We start from the raw sequence: 22,845 nt of genomic DNA, 5'->3' as shown, positions 1-22,845 counted from the left end.
GGCGCGGCCGGGCCCCGGGGGCTGAGCGGCGCAGCCCTGCGGCGCGGTGTGGCGGAGGGGACGCGGCCGTTCGAGCTCTGCGCAGCCGCACCGAGAGCAGGCGCCGAGCTCCGCTCTCCGTTTCCCGGTCGCAGCGCACAGCCTGTGCCTGCCGCATGGCTGCGGCCGGCCCCCGGTCGCGGCGGTGCCTGTGCGAGGCCTTGCTGCAGGAAATCAAAGCATCTTTCAGTCCCTTGGTGGAGGAATATGGACTTGATCGGTAGCCCCGGAGAAGGAACGGGCTGGATGGCCGCAGCGACGTCTCGGTATCCAAACGGAGACCAGTGGCATCCCTCGGGATGGACGCTAGGACCGGTGCTGTTTAACATCTTTGTCGGTGACACGGACAGGGGGGTCCAGGCACCCTCAGCAAGTCTGATCCAGCTGAGGAGTGGTGGATGTGCCAGATCACCAGGCCACCCTTCAAAGGGACCTTCACTGGCTGGTGAAGTGGGCTGGGAAGACTCTCAGGAGGAGCATCGTTGTGTGTGTCTTGAGCTGCATTGCAAGGAGCATTACCACAGGAGGAGGAGGAGGAGAATTCCCCTCCTCCACCCCGTGAGAGACCACATCTGGAGTGCTGCATCCTATTCTGGGCTCGTCAGACATGGACATGCTGCAGTGAGTCCAGCAAAAAGCCCCAGGGATGTCTAAGGGACTGGAGCATGACACAGAGAGAGGCTGGGAGAGTTTGGATCGTTCAACCTGGAGAGAAGGAGCAAGGGAGATCTTACCAACTTGTGCATGTGCTGGACAGAAGGAGGGAAAGAAGAAGGAGCCACGTTGTTCTCAGTGGTGCCCAGTGGCAGGACAGGAGGTGATGGGCACCTTCTCAACAGGAAACTGTGTATAAGAAAAAAAGTGTCTTGCTCTAAGGGTGGCTGAACTCTGGATTGTGGAGCCTTCATCATTAGAGACAGTGAAAACATAGTGACCCTGAGCAACCTGATCTAGTTGGCCCTGGTTTGAACAGAGTAATTGGTCCAAATAATCTGCAGAAGTCCTTTCCAAATTCAAATGTTCTATGAAAATCAAGGAATGAAGCTCTGGGGTTCATTTCAAAGTAGGAATGTGAGGGATTTGTTTTGTTCTCCCCATAAAAGCCAATCCTGTGGTGATACCAAGTGGCTCTTCTCATGGCTTGTTTGTTGTCCCACCTATGCCATTAGCCTGTGAGAACACTCTGGATGGTCCCTACCCATTCTTCTCCACCTACATGCATTTTAGTCAGCAAGTGTTCCTCCAGCTGAAAAAAAAAAGAGTAATCTTGGTTTGAATGTTTAGCATCTGCAGTGTGTTGTGTTGGCACAGCCAGACTGAAATGATTTTTGTTTGTCCTTTTCTCTGATCTGCTTTTCAGGCACCTTGCCAACGCAGGACAAACCTTCCCAGAGGCAGTCAGAGAGCACAAATTGCAGCCCTTCCAGAAAGAGATCAACATCTGAGAGCACTTCTTCGACAGGCAAGTAACACCTGGCCTTGTTTTCAGGGTCACTGCTGTACTAAGACCTTTGCCACCAAAGGCAGCTGAGGCAGCACTGCTTAGGCAAGTCAAAAAAGAATCATAGAATCAGGCAGGGTTGGAAGAGACCACAAAGAGCAGCCAGTTCTAACCCCCTTGCCATGGGCAGGGACACCCTACCCTAGAGCAGGCTGCCCACAGCTTCATCCAGCCTGGCCTTAAACACCTCCAGCCATGGGGCCTCAACCCCCTCCCTGGGCAACCCATTCCAGGCTCTCACCACTCTAATGCTGAACAACTTCCTCCCAGTTTTTTGTCGGCCCCCTTCAGCTACTGGAAGGCCACAAGAAAGTCACTTGGGAGCCTCCTCTGCTCCAGCCTGCACAGCCCCAACTCTTTCAGTCTCTCCTCCTAGCAGAGGTGCTCCAGCCCTCTGAGCGTCAAAAAGGACGGTAGGAGAGAGATGGAAGTGCTGTAAGGCCTGGGGAACTCAGTTCTATCAAATGGAGATCAAGTCTGAGGTGCACAGAGTCGTTGTGGTGTTGAGAAAATGTGTGCCAACAGGATATTGAGGGAGCTGGCAGCTGGTTTGGGGGTCTCAGCCTTCAGTTGTTCCATCCTTTTGGATCAGTTTCCAAGCAGAAACCTTAGTTCAGGGCCATCCATCAGACTTTGTGTCCACATGTGCTGTGTTTGTATAGTCTGGTTGTGGATGGATGGTGCAGCTGTTCTCAGAGCTCACCCTGCTAGGCAGCTGGTGTTCTGTGAAGAACTCTCAGCTCCATCCTGCTGGGGACTCAAAGGCCATAAGAAAACAAAGGGTGATTTATTCTTTCATCTAAAATGGGAAGCCAGAAGTGTAAATCCTTCCATTCTCTCAGAGTGGTTCAGCTCACAGCAGTGACCTGACAAATGTGCTTCTCTGTTCCCCCTTTTCACCATGTAGGAAGAATCCTGCTCTTAGGAGGATGTTTAGAACTTGTGATGTGGATTTTCCCCTCTGAAGGTTCTTTTCATTTACACCTGCAAATTCCTGACTGGAATTACTGAGGAGTGCATCTCTCCAAAGCACCGCACTTAGAGCAGTGAGCACCAGGACTAGAGAATAGTTATTTAAACTGTTTGTACTTCATCACAGAATCAGAGAACTGTCAGGGCTGAAAGGGAACTCAAAGATCATCCAGTTCCAACCCCCCTCCCTTGGGCAGGGACACCTCACACTAGATCAGCCTGGCCTTAAAAACCTCCAGGCATGGAACCTCCACCACCTCCCTGGGCAACCTGTTCCAGTGTCTCTCACTGCTCTCATGGTTAAGAACTTTTTACTAACATCCAATCTGAATCTCTCCACTTGTAGTTTTGCTCCATTCCCCCTGGTCCTGTCACTACTTGACACCCTAAAAAGTCCCTCCCCAGCTTTCTTGTAGTCCCCTTCAGATCCTGGAAGGCCACAATAAAGTATCCTGGGAACCTTCTCTCCAGAGTAAATAACCCCAACTCTCTCAGCCTGTCCATATCAGAGAGGAGCTTCAGCCCTCTGATCACCCTCTTTAGCCTTCTCTGGACACATTCCATCACCTCCAGATCTTTCCTGTCATAGTGGCTCCAGAACTGGGCATAGTGCTCCAGATGGGGTCTCACCAGGGCAGCATAGAGGGGCAGAATCACTTCCCTTGACCTGCTACCTGCTGCCCACACTCCTCTTGATGCAGCCCAGGATCTGGTTGGCTTTATTGGCTGCAGGTGCACAGTGCAGGCTCCTGTTGAGCTTCTCATCCACCAGCACCCCCAGCTGATGCAGGACAAGTGGCAAAAACCCTTCTGCAAAAACATGTTGTTGTCTTCCCTTCAGCAACTACCTTGACACTCATCTGTGCTCTCCATCTGCAGTCTGGGAGCCACCACTTTAAGTAGATGCTGTACTGCATCCAGGTCTGGAGCCCCTATTACAAGAGAGATGTGGAGATGCTGGAGCATGTCCAGAGAAGGGCCATGAGGATGCTCAGAGGGCTGGAGGACCTCTGCTATGGGGACACACTGAAAGAGTTGGGGCTATGCAGGCTGGAGAAGAGGAGGCTCCCAGGTGACCTTGTGGCCTTCCAGGATCTGAAGGGGGACTACAAATAGCTGGAGAGGGACTTTTTAGGCTGTCAGGACTGGGGGTGATGGAGCAAAGCTGGGGGTAAGGAGATTCAGACTGGAGGTGAGGAGGAAGTTCTGCAGCATGAGAGTGGTGAGAGCCTGGAATGGGTTGCCCAGGGAGGGGGTTGAGGCTCCATGGCTGAAGGTGTTTGAGGCCAGGCTGGCTGAGGCTGTGGGCAGCCTGCTCTAGGGTAGGGTGTCCCTGGGCATGGCAGGGCTTGGCACTGGCTGCTCCTTGTGGTCCTTTCCAACCCTGACTGCTTCTATGATTCTATTCTAGATCTAATCTCAATAAGTGGCTGCAATTAAGTAACATTTTGTCCATGCTAATGTGCAGTTTTGATCCATTGATGGGGGCACAGCCACCATTTTATTCCAGACAGAACAGAGCTTACCTCTGATTAAATGTTAGCACTAAGAACCAGCAGGGCAGCTCTGGGAACCTCTCACTTTAACACAAATCCCTTTTTAATACAGCATGAGCTGTATGTGGCCTGGAAAGTCTCCTTTTTAAATAGCAATCTGCAGCTCTAAAGCACACAACATTTAGTGTCAAAGAGGAAATCTAACTTTGCTTCCTTTCTCTTTTCTCCAGGCAGTTTAGATTTAGCTTTGTCCTCTACTTTGTTGTGCTCAGTTCTGGCATTGTCAAGTTTTGTCTTTTTGATGAAGGAATGAAAAAGTTGTTTCAGTACTGCCAAAATCTCCCCTCCCCCTAAAAAAAAAGAGAAATCAGTTTAAAAGCATTTCAGATGTTGCTCGGTTTTCTAATCAATATCTAATTGTTCTGTACAGAGAAAGTTTGGGGCTTTTAGTGTTGAGTAGAAAGAAACTTGAGCTGTAGACTGTTAACCTCCCTCTCTGCCTGGAGCTTTCTGTCCTCTTCTGGGCTCCCCAGTTCAAGAAGGACAGGGACTTGTTGGAGTAGAGACAGCAAAGGGCTGCAAAGATGCTGTGGGGACTGGAACATTCTTTGTTAGGAGGAAGGGCTGAGAGAATTGGGGCTTTAGCCTGGAAGAGAGCAGACTGAGAGGGGAATCTCATCAGTGCTGATGGATACCAATCAGTATTTAAAGGGGAATCAGTGCTGATCAATACCAATCAATACTTAAAGGGTAGGTGGCAGGAGGATGGTACCAGTCCTTTGTCAGTGGTGCCCAGTGCCAGGACAAGGTGTGGCACAAGTTGAACATCAGATGCTCCATCTGAACATAAGGAGAAACTTCTTGAACTGAAGGGTGAGAGAGCACTGGAGCAGGCTGCCCAGGGAGGCGATGGAGTCTCCATCTCTGGAGACGTTCCAAACCCGCCTGGATGTGTTCCTGCCTTGGCAGGAGGGTTGGACTGGCTGATCTCCAGAGGTCCCTTCCAACTCCTACCATTCTGTGATCCTGTGATGCCCTCGTTGCTCTCTGCTGCTGAAAGAGAGAGGCTGTGTGAATGAAGAGGGGATAGCTGCTGAGGGCAGTGGTTGGCTTGGGTCTCGCTTCGCTGGGTCCCTTTCACATTAGCATTTGTATTACTGGTGTCTTGTCGTTGAACATTCCAAGCTACTGCAGGGTATAAAAGGTTGCCAGTCTCCAGTTTTTGATTCCAAGCTGGTTTGTTGCTATCTCAGGCCTGTTTCTGTCTGTGTTGCAGTGATTGCAGTACCCAGCCGAGGAGCAAGGCTGGCGGTGGCTGCTGACGATCCAGTGGATAGCTTGCTGCAGCGCATGGCACAGCAGGAAGGTCAGGCCACTCTGGACAAAACTTTAGAAGCAGTCATTGCAAACGTGTCTGTTCCACCATCAGCTAGTCCTGCTCGAAACCACAGCAGGGAGAGAGGTCTGGGGAAGCAGCAGGACAACCTGGTGTCCCCAGCCATTCCCAGCAGCTCCTGCAGCGACAGCATCTCTCTTCTGTCGGACCGGCTGCCTAACAGCTACTCCCCACATCACCTCAAGAGGAGTGTGGTGGAAGCCATGCAGAGACAAGCTAGGAAAATGTGCAATTATAACAAGATCTTGGCAACAAAAAAAAATCTTGACCATGTCAATAAAATCCTGAAGGCCAAAAAGCTGCAGAGGCAGTCACGGACAGGGAACAACTTTGTGAAGCGCAGGCCTGGCAGGCCACGGAAGTACCCAATGCAGGCAGTGGTGTCCATGCAGGCCTTCCAGGCAGCCCGACTGGTCAGTCAGGACTTGGACAAGAGAGAAGAAAGCAGCAGTCCCTTACACCTTGGACCTGATACCATCACAGATGTGATCGAAGCTGTAGTGCAAAGTGTGAACTTGAACACAGATCACCGAAAGGGCTGGAAGAGGAAGAGGTGGCTGGCGGAGGAGCAGGCCAGGAAGAGACAGAAGCCTTCACCAGAAGAGGAACAGGAGAGCAATAGAAGGTAGTTGCCATCAATTTTGTATCCTCAGTGGTGGCTTTGGTGGTTTTACAATGTTTCAGCCCGTGGGGAAAACCCTGCTGTGATACTTAAAGAGTTTGGTTTAGAGGGAACCAATGAGTCAGGTTGGAAATGTGCTTAGGATCTTCTCTGAGTTACTCAAACAGACTTCCAAAAGAGGATGGAATCTCGTGGAACTGGTGGGTTTGTGCCTCAAGTGAAGCAAGGTTTGTGGTTGTCTTGGTGAAGAGCACTTCTAAGGAGTTGGTAACAGGTTTCCTGGTGAGGAATCAGAGCAAAGATTGTTCCTTCCTCATGTGCAGAGTAGAGAACTGTAGGAGTTCTGTGTGCCATGAGTCTTGAAGTGTTGCTCATTTGCTTCACAGCTGCCTCCAAGCAGCACAATGTCAGGTGAGATCAGCTGGTAGACATCAAGTGAAGAGTAAAACCAGACCAGGCAGGAGGAGCTAAGGTGTGCATCTGTGCAGCCACTGCTTAGGAAAGGACCAACTGTCTCTGGTCTCATCTTCTCATGCTTATCCCCAAAATCATCAATACAAACAGATCAAACTCTTCCAGAAGTCTTCCTCCAGCTGTTTTCAGAGTAGAGCTCTGAAAAGATAACCAAATAAAGAACGTTTGAGACCTGAGCCCTGCGCTGCAGCCCCGAGGGCTGCCGAGGTGGTGCCTCCAGCACACCTTCAGAGGCTGCGGCGCGAGGCTTTCCTGGAGGCTGACACAAGGTTTACCACAAGCTATTTTTAGAGCACAAAAGCAGATAGCAGAAGCCACCTTCTACATTGCTCAACCGAGGCTCCAAGGGGTAACCATTAGCTGTGCAAACAGCATTCTTTTTGTAGTCATTAATACCAGGCTGACTATAAAAAGCTCAGACGCCGCTGGTGCCGCTGCTTAACCGCCGCTTGAGCGCCATCATTGAACTGCATCTCTTTAAAGAGCTGATGTCTCCATCAACCAATATTCAGGGGCATGAGCTTCATTTTTCTTCTGATGGCCAAATCATAGAGGGTTATGGGCAGAAGTGTGGTGAGGTAATCCTTCATCTTTTCCTTGCAGTTTTCCTGAGGCAGCAGCTGAAGCTCCCAGCCCAAACGATGCCCTCGGGAAACCGCAGGAGCCTGAAAACACCGAACAGCCTCTGCCTGCTCTAGCCCAGCGTGAGAAAAAAGCCCCTCGGCCCCCAAAGAAGAAGTACCAGAAGGCAGGGCTCTACTCTGATGTGTACAAAACAACAGAGTAAGTAACACCAAAGCTGCTCTCTCAGACCTCAGTGGAAACTTCTGTCAGCTAGAGCCAAAAAGCGCTGCTGTTAGAGAGCAGCTGAAATAAATCCATCGAGTTAGTTCAAATGGCATGCATGGTAATTACCAGAATCAGTCTGTGCCAGGGAAGATGTAAAATGTAATCCTAGTCAGAGAGCAGCCTGCAGCAGTCTGGAAGTGATTCTGGTTATCTGCCTTGGAGGAGGTAGGAGAGCTGCACTCAACCATCCTAGTGGCCAGGGCAGTGTGAGTGTGGGAGAGCTGGGGGTGTTCAGGTCCTGCAGCAAAGGGGCCTTTGAGTTTGTGTTCCTATTGACTGACTGGTGCTGGCTGCTCATCTTTTGCATGAGAGAGTTTCAGATGTGCACCACGTTCAGTTCACAGCCAAGTGAAGGCTTTCTTCTTCCTTTTCTCTAAGATACTTACAGTAAAAAAGTAGTTTTGTTGGGTTTTTTTTCCCCATGGCTGCTCACGACTCTGTGCAGCAGCTCAGCCACCTCTGCAGAGCTGTTTGGATGCTGACACAAGGCATGGAAACATGTAGCTGGATTTAGGGTCTTGCTTTCCAGCAAGGTGCAGCTCGAAGGGCTGTTCCTTTGTGCTTGCCCTAGGTCAGTTCTCTTTGCTAAGCTGTTTCAGCAAACTAAATCAGCAGAACAAGAATCACTTTTTAGACTGAAGCTTTCTGCAGCTGTAACTTGCTGTTGTAGTTCAGCTGCAGAGTCATTGCAGGAGAAAAGCAGAGTCCTCCTGCAAGATTTGTGGAACCACAGAATCATTGAGGTTGGAAAAGACCTCGGAGAGAAAATTTGGTGCTGGAGAGAGTATGAAAACATGATCTTAGCGGCTCACAAACGCAGCTCTGATCGTGTGGCACCCTCTAGTGATGGCACAGTCCAGTGGCAGTCACTGGCTGCAGTCAAACAGCCTCTGCAGTCCTCACTAAGTGGTTTTCTGTCTTTCTGTAGTGTTCAGCTGCAGACACTTTGCCTTAAAGACCATTTTCCTGCTCTGATGCATCTTAAACACTTCCTAAATGTTATTAGAACCTATGAAGTAGTGAAGATTTTCCCGTTGCAGTTTACAGCCTCTCTCTCTCTCTGTGACTCACATCCAGCTGCCAGACAACAGCACCAGGAACGTTTGTCCTGACATTGCCAGGTTTAGTGTTGCTGTCAACAAAGCCTGCATTATTTCTCTGCACATTCCACAGTTCTCTGCATTATTCCCTGAGTTGGACAATTTGCCTCAAGAGGATTTCACTCCCACTCACCTGGTCTAGAAGCTTTATTAAAACACAGTGAAGGAAGCTCAGTCTTTGATTCCTTGCAGATAAACTAAGGTTAAAAGAAATGGTTTCTGGAGTCAGTCTGAGTTTTACCCCAGCAGACAGCACAGCTGCTCTGACTTTAACCTCCACATGAGTTTTCCAGAACCATCAGTTCTCACTGGAACCACAGAATCCTCTAACTGTTGAGGTTGTGTCATGGCTGATGAAGAGACCTTTGAGATCATCCAGCCCAAACCACTCAATTGGAGTTCACAATCCAACCGCTGCTCCTAAGCCACTGCCACTAACCCATGTCCCTCAGTACAGATCCACATGTCCTAAACCCTTCCACAGATGGTGACTTCACCACCTCCCTGGGCAGCCTGAACCAGTGCCTGAGAGCCCTTTCTGAAAAGACATTTCTCCTCATGCCCAACCTGAACCTCCCTTGGCACAACTTGAGGCAGTTTCCTCTTGTCCTGTCACTTGTTGCATGTGAGAAGAGAGCAATCCCCACCTGGCACCAGCCTGCTCTGAGGGAGTTGTAGAGAGCAATGAGGCCTCCCCTCAGCCTCCTGAGGACTAAACCCCAGGTGCTTCAGCTGCTCCCCACAAGACTCAGATTCTAGACCCTTCACCAGCTTGGTTGCCTTTCTCTGGACAAGCTCCAGAAGCAGTTCTCTTGCTGAAGAGAAGTTCTCTGGGTGGCTATGCAAGGCTGCAGCTTTGAAAACAAAGGAGGAGGATGTGCAGGGCTCCTTACCTGCCTGCCCAGCAGTGGCTTTCCCAGAGCAGTGCATTCCTACACTGCATTCATTCCTGCAGAGGGGGAACCTGGTGGCCTTTTAAACTCTGCCGTTGCAGCCTGCTAAAGGAGCAGCTGAATGTTCACTCTTGGCACATTAGGGCAGCACTGCACGTACAGAACCTGTCAGACACTTCAGCAGGCAACATCAGCTACACTTTGTTGATCTTTCCTGTTTGCACTTCCAGTTATTACTCCTGTATCACATCCTAGGCATGGCAAGCTGGTGTTGTGCCATTAATCTGTTGCCTGAGGAGAGTCTGGGAGAGGGGGGGGAGGGAAAAATCAAATCAGGAGTTTTGAGATGGGTGTGAGAAGTGGATTTGGCAAGCAACCTGGAAATGGACTTTTTTGGCCCTTTCCCTAACGATTCTCACGCCTTCCTTAAAGCAGAAAATGAGCTTTTTGCAGCTGACAGATGTTCCTCATTCTGATATTTGGGCTTTTTTTTGTTGCTCCACAGTCCCAAGAGTCGCCTCATACAGCTAAAGAAGGAGAAGCTGGAGTACACTCCTGGAGAGCACGAGCATGGACTCTTCCCAGCCCCCATCCACGTCGGTGGGTACCTCACCTGCGTTTGTGCGGCTGCCAAACCAGCACTGCCCTCACTGCCTGACACTGAATAGCTCTGGACTTCCCCTCCCTCCCCTTCTGCTTTTGTTTTTAGGTTAATCCCTTCCCTTAACTCTGCCTTTCAGCAAACAAACTTTGCCAAGGCTTGCACTCCTCTGTCTCCTCTCAAACCTTGGTTTCCAGAGGCTTTTTCTTTCCATGACATGAGCTTTGTTCTCTGTTTTTTCCTTACTGTCAGTAAATAGCAGTCTAGTTTCAAACCTGCTTTAACTGCCATAGTACTTCTGCTTCAGTGCAGTACAACAGGCTCCTTTTTGGACTAATACTACCCTAGAACAGCCAGAGACACAGTTAGGGCCATTTGTTCAGTCTAAGCACACACTAATCAGTTCCCACACATTCCATACCCTTACTGCTGTCTTGCCTTTAAGCACAGATAAAAGTGAGGAAGAATGAAAAGCTTTGCTGTTCTATAAGATGTTTTGAGTCTCAGGTGAAACACAAATGAGGTTTAGGGCTTCTCTCTGCCTTCTGCAGAAGCCATAACCTAAAGCTAGCATGAGGTTTAGAACTCCTGGAGTTCCAGGCTGCTGTTCCCAAGGCCAGTCGCCTGTCCTGGGTGGCCTGGAGGAGACAGTCAGTAGCTCCCAGACTGATGTTTGTGCAGCTTCTGTCATTTTCCAGCATAAACCAAGAGTGATTTATCTTTCAGGTGTTTATTTCAGCATTCCAAATGCTGCCATTTCTTCCCTCAAGCACCCTCACACAAAGAGAGTTGAACACAAGTTCCACACTGCTCAGGAATATTTTCCCCATCGAATCCAAACATTTAGGTGCTTTGTTTTCTTGAACTGAACATTTTTGCTCCACAAACAACTTGAACTTTTCACTGGCAGGGAGCAGCAGGCAAAGAGTTTGACAAATCCCTGGGACTCAGTGACCAGGGAAGAGGTTTTAGAGCTGAAGGTGTTCATAGAAATTCTCACATGTGTGACATTTCTCAGTTCTGTTTGAATTGGCTCATTTAGCTGTTGTGTGAGCAGAGCAGCATCAGGGTGCTCAGCTGCAGATCTGCTTCTGCTCTCTTTACAAGGCCTTCACCCTAGGTTTGGGCTCACAGATGCCATCAGACTCTTGCACTGAAGGCAAAGCTGCTGTCATGGCTGCATCAGTGACTGCAGAGTGGTTTCACTGCAGAGCAGAGCTCTGATGTTAGAACTCTGCCAGATGACTGCACTAGTGCCCACTTGACAGGGGCTGCAGGGACCTTTCATACACTCCAGGCATGCTGCCAAGGCACCTGAAAGAGCCTTTTGTTTGGCCTGCTGAGGTCATAGAAGTGAAAGCAAATTCCCAGCAGCTTCAGCTCTTTCCTGGAACCTGCTCTGGGTGAATAAAACATTGAAAATGAAAAAGCAATTTAGGAGTAAATGGTAAGGAACATATTTGTTGTTTCCCAGTGGTGAGGGTGTGTGAATTTACATGAAACCACAGACTGCTGAGGGGACAGGAAGGTGGAAAAGCTGGAAAAATCAGGAGAGGGAGCTGATTCCTCATCCTTAGGCACTCTTCTCACTGTGAGTCTATCACACAGCAGTCAAACCAGGTGCTAAGAGAACGTTTTGGTCGTGGCTAGAACTATCCAAGCACTCAGGTCTGCCATGACCAAAGTATGCAGTGGGTCAGGTTCCTTCTTCTGGGAAGAGGTTAGGAGTGACTGGGAATTCTGGAACAGAGAGGAGTTCTGCAGTGAAAGTAACAGCTCCTGTCTGTAGTTTCAGTTATTGCTGAAGATCATCCCTGAAGTCTCTGCCAAGTCTGAGTTCATTCCCAAGTCTCTTTTGCTAAAGGTTGTTAGGAGCAGGCTTGGATTGGTTTGCTCTGAGTACAAAACTGTGGTTTCTCATCTCTCATGGTTTGTGCCTGCAGATGTTGATCTCTGTGCTAATCCTTGTGTTCAAGAGGAGCTGTCAGCTTGGAGGCTTCTACACAGAAGTCACTGTGCTCAGCTTTGTCACCAGTGTCTGCTGTGAGGCACAGAGCTGTGCTCAGCTTTGTCACCAGTGGCTGCTGTAAGGCACAGAGCTGTGCTCAGCTTTGTCACCAGTGGCTGCTGTGAGGCACAAGAACTGTGCTCAGCTTTGTCACCAGTGGCTGCTGTAAGGCACAGAGCTGTGCTCAGCTTTGTCACCAGTGGCTGCTGTGAGGCACAAGAACTGTGCTCAGCTTTGTCACCAGTGGCTGCTGTAAGGCACAGAGCTGTGCTCAGCTTTGTCACCAGTGGCTGCTGTGAGGCACAAGAGCTGTGCTCAGCTTTGTCACCAGTGGCTGCTGTGAGGCACAGAGTTGTGCTCAGCTTTGTCACCAGTGGCTGCTGTAAGGCACAGAGCTGTGCTCAGCTTTGTCACCAGTGGCTGCTGTGAGGCACAGAGCTGTGCTCAGCTTTGTCACCAGTGGCTGTTATAAGGCACAGAGCTGTGCTCAGCTTTGTCACCAGTGGCTGCTGTAAGGCACAGAGCTGTGCTCAGCTTTGTCACTTGCTGTTGTCCCTCCAGAAGCTCACACTCAGTGACCCCTCCTGGGCCAGCCCCTGCAGATTGCTGGCACTGCTCTGAAGAGCTCACCTGTGGCTGTTGAGGTTGAGTGCAGAAGGCTGCTCCCCTCTGCCACCTCTCTCAGCAGACATCCTGTACCTAAGCCAGCAGCTTTCCTCACTGCCAATAAAGCTTTCACCTGACCACAACAAGAGAGCAGGATGCAGAAAAGACTCTTGGAGGGCTCTGTCCTGTGCTTGCTGCTGACAAACAAAATGTTCTGGGGAGGATTCTGCCTTTGTGACTCGCAGGCACGGAGAGGCCCTGTCAGAACTTGGCAGTGTGCCTGGGAGCTGCTCTTTTTCCACTTGGGGATATGTGAATATGAGTGTGTGAGACTTACAAACCTTTTTGTTTCAGGAAAGTATCTCAGACAAAAGAGAATTGACTTCCAGCTGCCTTACGACATCCTCTGGCAGTGGAAACACAATCAGGTACCAGATAAAAAGCTGCTGGGGTGCCAAGATCATGATCAGAGGCCTTAGAAAGAAAACAGCAGGATTCTTACATGGAGCCATGCTTGTGTGTCCTGTCTGTTGGTGAATGCTCTTGTTGCTGCCATTGGATGAGGCAAAAAGGGATTTGCATGGGTATTTAATGTTAATGGTTTCCATGATTAGCACGACAGGATTGAGGGGCAATGGCTCTGAGCTGAGAGAGGGCAGATTTAGACTGGAGAGGATGAAGCAATTCTTGACAGTGGGGGTGGGGAGACCCTGAAACAGGTTGCCCAGGGAGGTTGTGGCTGCCTCCTCCCTGGAGGCATTCAGAACCAGGTTGGATGAGGCCTTGAGCCACCTGGAGCTGGTGGGAGGTGTCCCTGCCCGTGGCAAGGGGAGTTGAAACTGGATGAGCTTGAATCATAGAATGGCTTAGGTTGGAAGGGACCTCAAGGATCATCCAGCTCCAACCCCCTGCCATAGGCAGGGACACCTCCCCCTAGGGCAGGTCACTCAAGGCCCCATCCAACCTGGCCTTAAACTCCTCCAAGGAGGAAGCAGCCACAGCCTTCCTGGGCAGACTGTGCCAGTGTCTCGCCACCCTCACTGTAAAGAATTTCCTCCTAACATGCAGTCTGAACCTCCTCTCTTTCAGTTTAAACTCATTCCCCCTCATCCTGTCATTTCAAGACCTTGTCAGTAGTCCCTCCCCAGCGTTCCTGGAGCCCCCTTCAGATACTGCAAGGCCACTATAAGATCTTGAAGCTTTCTCTTCTCCGGACTGCAGAGTCCCAACTCTCTCAGCCTGTCTTCATAGCAGAGCTGCTGCAGCCCTCTCAGCATCTTTGTGGCCCTCCTCTGGACTGTCTCCGACAGTTCCATGTCCCTCTTGTGCTGGGGGCTCCAGAACTGTACAGTACGCCAGGTGGGGTGTGAGGAGAGCAGAGCCAAGGGGCAGAATCCCCTCCCTTGCCCTGTGCCCACACTGCTCCTGCTGCAGCCCAGCACAGGGTTGTGTCTGAGCTGCACTCACACTGCAGGCTCCTGTTGAGCTTTGCCCCACCCCAGACCCCCAGGTCCTGTTTCTCAGAGCTGCTCCAGCTCCTCTTGAGCTTTGCCCCACCCCAGACCCCCAGGTCCTGTTCCTCAGAGCTGCTCCATCTCCTCTTGAGCTTTTCCCCACCCCAGACCCCCAGGTCCTGTTCCTCAGAGCTGCTCCAGCTCATGTTGAGCTTTTCCCAACCCCAGACCCCCAGGTCCTGTTCCTCAGAGCTGCTCCAGCTCATGTTGAGCTTTTCCCAACCCCAGACCCCCAGGTCCTGCTCCTCAGGGCTGCTCTCAGCCATTCCCCACCCAACCTGGAGCTATGCCTGGGATTGCACCCATCCAAGTGCAGCACCTTCCACTTGGGCCTTGTTGAATATCACAAAGATCCCTTCCAACCCAACCCATTCTGGGATTCTCTTGATGATTCCACCTCGTGGAAATAAAAAAGCAACCAAAACAATCCTCTGGGTCCTGAATTCTGCTGCAGACTTTTATTTTGGTAGGCTGCCTGCTTTCTGCAGCAGGCTGGGGTTAAACCACGCCTCGGGAGAATTCAGATGTACTGCCAACAGCACTGAGAATTTTCAGGCCTTGTTTTTCTTGGCTCATTCCCAGCAAAGTGGAATTTATTTTTCACTCACAAGCTGAAATGTTCAGAGCAAAGAAAAGACAAGAAACTGTTTAGGAGTCTCATTCTTTTTTAAAAGACCTTTAAATATGTGCAAACCTAAAAATAGATCTTTTTTTTTTTCCCCTTCTCCCTGGAGAAGTTTTCCACTGAGTGATTTAACACAGGATTTAAGGCTGGAGGATAAACCTGGCCCCAGCTTTAACAGCAAGAAGCACCCTCAGACATTTTAACTTCTGCATGTAAATGAGGGAGAGAAACTCCCAGGTGGTTTTGGCTCCAGCTCCAATTTGTAGTAGCACCAAAATCTGGTCATAAAGTAATGATGGTTGTTGGCATTTCAGCTGGGAACAGTGTCTGGCCTTATCTGCTGAAGATTGCTTCCATCTGCTCAGCAGGGTATAAGTGGAGGGGATCTAATCCCTTGGCTTTGGCTGTGTCTACCTAGAATAATGAAGGCCCTCACTGGGTGGTTTGGTTTGCCCCTTGGGTCAGTGCCTGCCTGCCACATGCCTGGCTGAGGGAGGGCTGAAATGTGTTATGGTTTGAAATGATCTCTTAAAGCTTGTTTGAGAGGATGGAATAGACCTGAAGTTAGGAAGAAGTATCTAAGCTGCCCTTTTCCCTCCACTTATCTCCATCTGCAGAGGAAGTTTCTCTGGTCAGAGGATGAATCTGCATTGCTCTTGGCTCTGACTTGTCACAGTTTTCATGGAACCAGAGAGTCATTTTGTTTGGAGGAGAGCCTTAAAGTCATTGAATTCCACTGCTTTGCTAAGCACCTTCATTTTTCTGTTTCACTTCCTTGAGCGTGGCTGCAGACTGATTCCACCAAAGATGCTTTCTCCAGAGTAGACTTAAATTGTGTCCTTCTCCTTAAGTGGCTCAAGAGCAGCCTTGAAGAGAAGGACCTGGGGGTGTCAGTTGATGACAAACTTCCCATGAGACAGCAATGATTGCTGGCAGCTCAGAGCCAGCCCTGTGCTGGGTTGCATCCAAAGCAGGGAGAGGATTCTGCCCCTCTGCTCTGTGCTGCTGAGAACCCACCTGGAGTATAGAGTCCAGTTCTGGGGCCACCAGCACAAGAAGGACATTGAAATACTGGAATGGATCCAGAGGATGCCATAAAGATGATCAAAGGCTGCAGCAGCTCTGCTATGAGGACAGGTTGGGAGAGCTGAGGTTGTTCAGCTTGGAGGGAAGGCTTTGAGGAGACCCTGGAGTAGCCTTCCAGTATCTGAAGGGGGCCTAAAGGAAGATTCTGGGGAGGGACTATTGCCAAGGTCTGGGAATGACAGGGTGAGGAGGAATGGGTTTAAACTGGCAGAGGGGAGATTGAGACTGGATGTTAGGAAGAAGTGAGGGTGGGGAGAGCCTGGCACAGGCTGCCCAGGGAGGTTGTGGATGACAGAATCAGAGAATGTGTTCAAAAAGGCTCCTTCTGGAGGGCATCTCAAGGCACTTGGAAGAGAAGAAGGTTATCAGGAGTAGTCAGCATGGATTTACCAAGGGCAAGTCAGGCTTGAGCAACCTGATAGCATTCTATGATGCCAGAACTGAAGGGGTAGACTCAGGGAGAGCAGTGGATGTAGTCTACTTTGACACTGTCTCCCATGACATCCTGATGAACAAGCTCCAGGGAGAGCCTTCTGCTAACGGAAGGAGGCTCCAGGAAAGCTGGGGAGAGATATTTACAACCTATTTTGAGTTATTCCATGTATTAAAATCTTCTTTCTCTTCCTTTTTTAGCTGTACAAAAAGCCAGATGTCCCACTTTACAAAAAAATCCGTTCCAGTAAGTAAAATCTTCTCCTTCCACTGTGATCCCTCTGCAGTTTCCATGGGCCAGCTCTCTTCTGTTACACTCTTGATCCTTACCCATGACACTCACACCTTATTCTTCTGCTTCATGGCCTTGAAATGAAAATACTGTGGATAAACAACTCTGGTTTGGGTGTTGGGGGTTTTTGTTTTGGGCTTTTTTTACCTGTAAAGAATCTTTTCCACTGTTTAAGTTTTTGATTTTCTTTTTCTGTTGATTCTATCTTTTTCCAGATGTCTACGTGGATGTCAAACCTCTCTCTGGCTATGAAGCCACTACCTGCAATTGTAAGAAGCCAGATGATGACAGTGGGAAGGGCTGTGTGGAGGACTGTCTTAACAGGTTAGGAATAGCTTGGCTGACCATGATGAGACCATTTCAGTAGAGACAGCATTTCACATCAACCAGGCAATGCCAAGCACTAATCCAGGCTGGGCATTGAGTGGCTGGAGAGGAGCCCTGAGGAGAGGGACTTGGGGGTACTGCTGGACCAGAAGCTCAACAGGAGCCAGCAGTGTGCACTTGCAGCCCAGAGAGCAACCAGAGCCTGGGCTGCAGAAGCAAAAGTGTGGCCAGCAGGGCCAGGGAAGTGATTCTTTCCCTCTGCTCCACTCTGGTGAGACCCCACCTGGAGTACTGCATCCAGTTCAGGAGACCCTGGGACAAGAGGGATGTGGAGATGCTGGAGAGTGTCCAGAGCAGGGGCAGGAGGATGCTCAGAGGCTGCAGCAGCTCTGCTGTGAGCACAGACTGAAAGAGTTGAGGCTGTGCAGGCTGGAGGAGGCTCCCAGGTGACCTTCTTGTGGCCTGTCAGTATCTGAAGGGGGCTCCAAAAAAGGTGGGGAGGGACTTTTTAGGTTCTCAGTGAGTGACAGGACTGGGGGGAATGGAGCAAAGCTGGAGGTGGGGAGAGTCAGCCTGGAGGTGAGAAGGAAGTTCTGCAGCATGAGAGTGGTGAGAGCCTGGAATGGGTTGCCCAAGGAGGGGGTTGAGGCCCCATGGCTGGAGGTGTTTCAGGCCAGGCTGGCTGAGGCTGTGGGCAGCCTGCTCTAGGGTAGGGTGTCCCTGGGCATGGCAGGGGGGTTGGAACTGGCTTATCCTTGTAGTCCCTTCCAACCCTGACTGATTCTGTGATTCTGTGATCTTCACAAGAGAGTTGTGCTGGGTGCCAGCTCAGCTGTCACAGAGCAGGATTATCAATCAGCATGCAGAGTGATTGCTCTGTGTGATCTCCACTCCCTCTTTCTTCAGAGGAAGGAACCCATTAAAAGCATTATTTTTGCTCCTTGAGTAGCAGTGGGAGCCAAGGCTGTGAATCTTGGTGTGGATTAGACCTCAGAAACAAGAAGTTCACAGGATCACAGCGTGTTAGGGATTAGACATAGATCAAGTCCAACTCCCTGCCAGAGCAGGACCAGAGAATCTAGCACAGGTCACACAGGAATGTGTCCAGACAGGGCTGGAAAGTCTCAAGAGAAGGAGACTCCACAACCTCTCTGAGCAGACTATTCCAGTGCTCTGTGACCCTTACAGTAAAGAAGTTCTTCCTCACGTTGAGGTGGAACCTCCTGTGCTGTAGTTTATATCCATTCATTGCTTCATTCAGAAACAATGTGGCCAGTAGGACAAGGGAGGTTATTCTTGCCCTGTACTCAGCACTGGTCAGGTCACACCTTGAGCCCTATGTCCAATTCTGGGCTCCTCAATTCAAGAGAGATGTTGAGGTGCTGGAAGGTGTTGAGAGAAGGGCAGCAAGGCTGGAGAGGGGCCTGGAGCACAGCCCTGTGAGGAGAGGCTGAGGGAGCTGGGGGTGTGCAGCCTGCAGAAGAGGAGGCTCAGGGCAGAGCTCATTGCTGTCTACAACTCCCTGCAGGGAGGCTGTAGCCAGGTGGGGTTGGTCACTTCTCCCAGGCAGCCAGGGCCAGAAGAAGGGGACACAGTCTCAAGCTGTGGCAGGGCAGGTTCAGGCTGGATGTGATGAGGAAGGAGGAAGTTGTTGGCGGAGAGAGTTATTGGCATTGGAGTGGGCTGCACAGGGAGGTAGTGGAGTCGCAGTCCCTGGAGGTGCTGAAGCCAAGCCTGGCTGGGACACTTAGTGCCATGGTCTGGTTGATTGGATAGGGCTGGGTGAGAAGTTGGACTGGATGAGCATGGAGCTCTCTTCCAACCTGTTTGATTCTATGACAGAATAAACCAGGTTCCAGCCTGGCCTGAAACACCTCTAGGCAGGAGACAGCCACAACTGGACTGGATGAGCTTGGAGTGGATTGGATGAGCTTGAAAGTCTCTTCCAACCTGGTTGATTCTATGGAGGAGGGAGGGGTGGGAAGGAGGGAAAGTGTTCTCCTCATACAGTAGATCAAAAAAAAAACCCCATTCTTTCACCTTCCTTTAACTCCTGTTTTGTTTCTAATTTTAGGATGATCTTTGCTGAGTGCTCCCCAAACACCTGCCCTTGTGGTGACCAATGCTGCAACCAGCGGATCCAGAGGCATGAATGGGTGCAGTGCCTGGAGAGGTTCCGGGCCGAGGAGAAAGGCTGGGGTATTCGTACCAAAGAACCCCTGAAAGCAGGACAGTTTATCATTGAATATCTGGGAGAAGTTGTTAGTGAGCAAGAATTCAGGTAGAAATATTTATTTGCTGCTTTAGCATGGAAGGCTTTGATGAATGATTTGAGCATCTCTTACTGCTGGGAACTCCTGAGATAGAAACCAAAGGGAGGGGAGAGTAAGGAAGGGACCAAGAATGCTTTTCACAGCCACCAGAACTGTGGAGTTACAGAATCTCCTGGTTGGAAAAAGGCTTTAAGAACTCTGAGTCCAACCATGAGCAAACATCTCCCTGTTCAGAGGTGTTAGACCAAAGAAAGGCTCAGAATTGAACTTCTTTGATCATCTAAGTGTTTGTCAGTCCAGCTGAGGACTGGAACACATCCCCTGCCACATCTGCACTGCACCGTGAGCGCTGGGCAGGAGTTGAGCTGTGTACATAGAACTGAGGGGCAGAATGGGGCAGGAAGGTGAAAAGAACTTTTGCAGATGGGAGTGAAGAAAAGAGAAAAGGGGGAGGAGGAATAAGCAGTGAAAGAAACAAATTGCAGCCTGGTTAACTGCAGAGCATGGCAGGGTACCGGAGGTTGGAGGGACACAACTGCTCCTCTTAGAGCTCCATCAGAAGCCAAACGCAGTCTTCTCCTGCAGACACAACTGCTACCACCACTGACTTTTTGTGCCTCTGCTCCCTTGGTCTAAAAGAGCTGTAATCCATGGATACAATCCCAGGAATTGTGTCCAGCCCCCCCAGGCAATGAGAGGAGGGAGCTGGTTGTTGTACACATGCACAGATCCACACCAAAGAATGTATGCTTGCATTTTCTCTTCCATACACAGGTTATCAACATGAAATGTGTACAAATAATCCGCAGAATCCAAAAGGGAGCATTCCAGAAGAGTCAGATTTCTAAATTCTCTAACCCAAGCTCTGTCAGTGGTCTTGGCCTTATAAAAATAGGTACAATCATGGTTTTCCTCCATCCCTAGGTGTAGGGTTCTGTAAACTATCAAAGATTATCATTTGCCTGTTTTGTTTTGGTTTGTTTCTTTCCCCCCCCCCCCCCTCTCTCAGACCCCTCTCTCAGAATTCTTGCAATGCTTTTATTACTCCCCATTTTTTTTTTGTCAGCAGCAGGCAAGTCACAAATCACTTCCCCTTGTGTTGCTCCTTAGGAACAGGATGATTGAGCAGTACCACAACCACAGTGACCATTACTGCCTGAACCTGGACAGCGGCATGGTGATCGACAGCTACCGCATGGGCAACGAGGCACGCTTCATCAACCACAGCTGCAACCCCAACTGTGAGATGCAGAAGTGGTAAGGGTCAGAGTATTATGGAATGGTTTATGTTGGAAGGGACCTCAAAAGATCATCCAGGTCCAAACTCCCTGCCATAGACAGGGACACCTTCCGCTAGGACAGGTCGCTCAAGGCCTCGTCCAACCTGGCCTTGAACACCTCCAGGGAGGTTGTGGATGACAGAATCACAGAATGGGATCTTCACAGGCTCACAGGATAGGAGGGGTTGGAAGAGACACGAGGAGGTCATCGAGTCCAACCCCCCTGCCAGAGCAGGACCAGAGAATCTAGCACAGGTCACGCAGGAATGTGTATAGACAGGGCTGGAAAGTCTCCAGAGAAGGAGACTTCATAACCTCTCTGGGCAGCCTGTGCCAGTGCTCTGGGACCCTTAGAGTCAAGAAGTTCCCCCTTGTGTTGAGCTGGAACCTCCTGTGCTGCAGCTTCCATCCATTGCTCTTTGTCCTATCCCAGGGAGCAGTGAGCAGAGTCTGTCCCTGTCTCCTCCTGGCCCCCAGAGCCTGTCCTCACCTCCTGACCCCCAGAGCCTGTCCCGCTCTGTCCTAAAGCCCAGGCAATGGTGTACAATGATCTGTGTGCACAGATACTTCCCTCTAGTGGTTCAAATAGCTGCATTTAGAATCATAGAATCAGGCAGGGTTGGAAGAGACCACAAGGATCAGCCAGTTCCAACCCCCCTGCCATGCCCAGGGACACCCTACCCTAGAGCAGGCTGCCCACAGCCTCAGCCAGTCTGGCCTTAAACACCTCCAGCCATGGAGCCTCAACCACCTCCTTGGGCAACCCCAGCCAGGCTCTCACCTCTCTCATGCTGCAGAACTTCCTCCTCACCTCCAGGCTGACTCTCCCCACTTCCAGCTTTGCTCCATCCTTCTCAGTCCTGTCACTCCCTGAGAGCCTCAAAAGTCCCTCCCCAGCTTTTTTTGTAGCCCACTTCAGATCCTGGCTGGCCACAAGAAGGTCACCTGGGAGTCTCCTCCAGCCTGCACAGCCCCAACTCTTTCAGTCTGTGCTCACAGCAGAGCTGCTGCAGCCCTCTGCTCATCCTCCTGGCCCTGCTCTGGACACTCTCTGGCATCTCCACGTCCTTCTTGTAATGAGAGCTCCAGAACTGAATGCAGTACCCCAGGTGGGGTCTCACCAGAGCTCAGCAGAGGAGGAGAATCCCCTCCCTGGCCCTGCTGGCCACACTTCTGCTTCTGCAGCCCAGGCTCTGGTTGCTCTCTGAGCTGCAAGTGCACACTGCTGGCTCCTATTGAGCTTCTCCTCCAGCAGCACCCCCAAGTCCCTCTCCTCAGGGCTCCTCTCCAGCCAGTCACTGGCCAGCCTGTATTTATGCTTGGCATTGCCTCAACCCAGCTGCAAGACCTTGCACTTGGTCTTGTGGACCCTTCTGAGGTTGGCTTGTGCCCACCTCTGTAGCCTGTCCAGGTCGCATTCACTTCAGCACACCCAGCGCTGCACCAGCAGAAGACAGCCAGGGCCAGCCTAGTACCTGAGAATGAAGCAGCAGAAGGTTCTGATTGGAATGAGCTGTGGTGGCAGGACAGCAGAGCAGCTTCTCATTCCCAAACAGTTCCAGTGGATCTTTTTAATGATTGGGAATATTTGCTGGGGTCTCCCTGCAGGTCTGTGAACGGCGTGTACCGGATCGGGCTGTACGCGCTGAAGGACATGCCCGCGGGCACCGAGCTCACCTACGACTACAACTTTCATTCCTTCAACGTTGAAAAACAGGTAAGAACCTCCTCAGTGTTTGTAAATATGGAAAAGGTGAGTGCCAGGAGGATGGAGCCAACATCAGTAAGTTTGCAGATGACACCAAGCTAGGAGCAGGTGTGGAGCCGTTGGAAGGTAGGAGAGCCCTGCAGAGGGACCTGGCCAGGCTGCATGGGTGGGCAGAGGCCAATGGGATGAGACTGAACAAGGCCAAGTGCAGGGTTCTGCACTTTGGCTACAACAACCCCAAGCAGTACTACAGGCTGGGGACTGAGTGGCTGGAAAGCAGCCAGGAGGAAAGGGACCTGGGGGTACTGATAGATAGGAGGCTGAAAATGAGCCAGCAGTGTGCCCAGGTGGCCAAGAGAGCCAATGGCATCCTGGCCTGCATCAGGAACAGTGTTGCTGTGTGATCTCCTCAGGGGGGTTGGACTGGATGAGCTTTCAAGGCCTTTTTGAACCCCTAACATTCTGTGTTGCTGTGAGGAGCAGTTCAGGACCTTGACAAAACTCACTGAGGGCAAAGAGTTGTGTCAGGTTGAAGGTCTGTTAATAAAACCTGGTGTGCTGTATTTGACAGTGCAGGGTCTTGATAACCATAGAATCATGGAGTAGGTTGGGTTGGAAGTGACCTTAAAGATCATTCAGTTCCAACCCTGAGCCATGGGACACCTCCACCAGCCCAGCTTGCTCCAGGCCTCATCCAGCCTGTCCTTGAACACTTCCAAGCAGGGGGTGCCCACAACTTCCCTGGGCAACC

The 22,845-nt window shown here is 50.6% G+C and overlaps 1 protein-coding gene across 3 annotated transcripts in view; it reads left to right on the top strand.

The window, feature by feature from the left end:
* The window catches only part of ASH1L (ASH1 like histone lysine methyltransferase), a 67,207-nt gene that overhangs the window by 22,079 nt on the left and 22,283 nt on the right, over positions 1-22,845 (top strand). For all 3 annotated transcript variants that reach the window (XR_010309023.1, XM_064176051.1, XM_064176052.1), the window contains exons 4-13: positions 1,400-1,501; positions 5,285-6,029; positions 7,104-7,283; positions 9,848-9,942; positions 12,912-12,985; positions 16,416-16,461; positions 16,722-16,830; positions 18,908-19,114; positions 20,217-20,363; positions 21,995-22,103. Coding sequence is in view for 2 of the 3 variants with exons in the window: in XM_064176051.1 (XP_064032121.1) it covers positions 1,400-1,501; positions 5,285-6,029; positions 7,104-7,283; positions 9,848-9,942; positions 12,912-12,985; positions 16,416-16,461; positions 16,722-16,830; positions 18,908-19,114; positions 20,217-20,363; positions 21,995-22,103 (1,814 nt within the window). In the remaining variant the exon portion in view is untranslated. The remainder of the gene's footprint in view (positions 1-1,399; positions 1,502-5,284; positions 6,030-7,103; positions 7,284-9,847; positions 9,943-12,911; positions 12,986-16,415; positions 16,462-16,721; positions 16,831-18,907; positions 19,115-20,216; positions 20,364-21,994; positions 22,104-22,845) is intronic.

Source organism: Pogoniulus pusillus, chromosome 43 (assembly GCF_015220805.1).
Source record: "Pogoniulus pusillus isolate bPogPus1 chromosome 43, bPogPus1.pri, whole genome shotgun sequence".
In the NCBI taxonomy this organism is placed as follows: Eukaryota; Metazoa; Chordata; class Aves; order Piciformes; family Lybiidae; genus Pogoniulus; species Pogoniulus pusillus.
The sequence above is the reverse complement of the archived record's forward strand: the minus strand, read 5'-3'. Positions and strand labels throughout refer to the sequence as shown.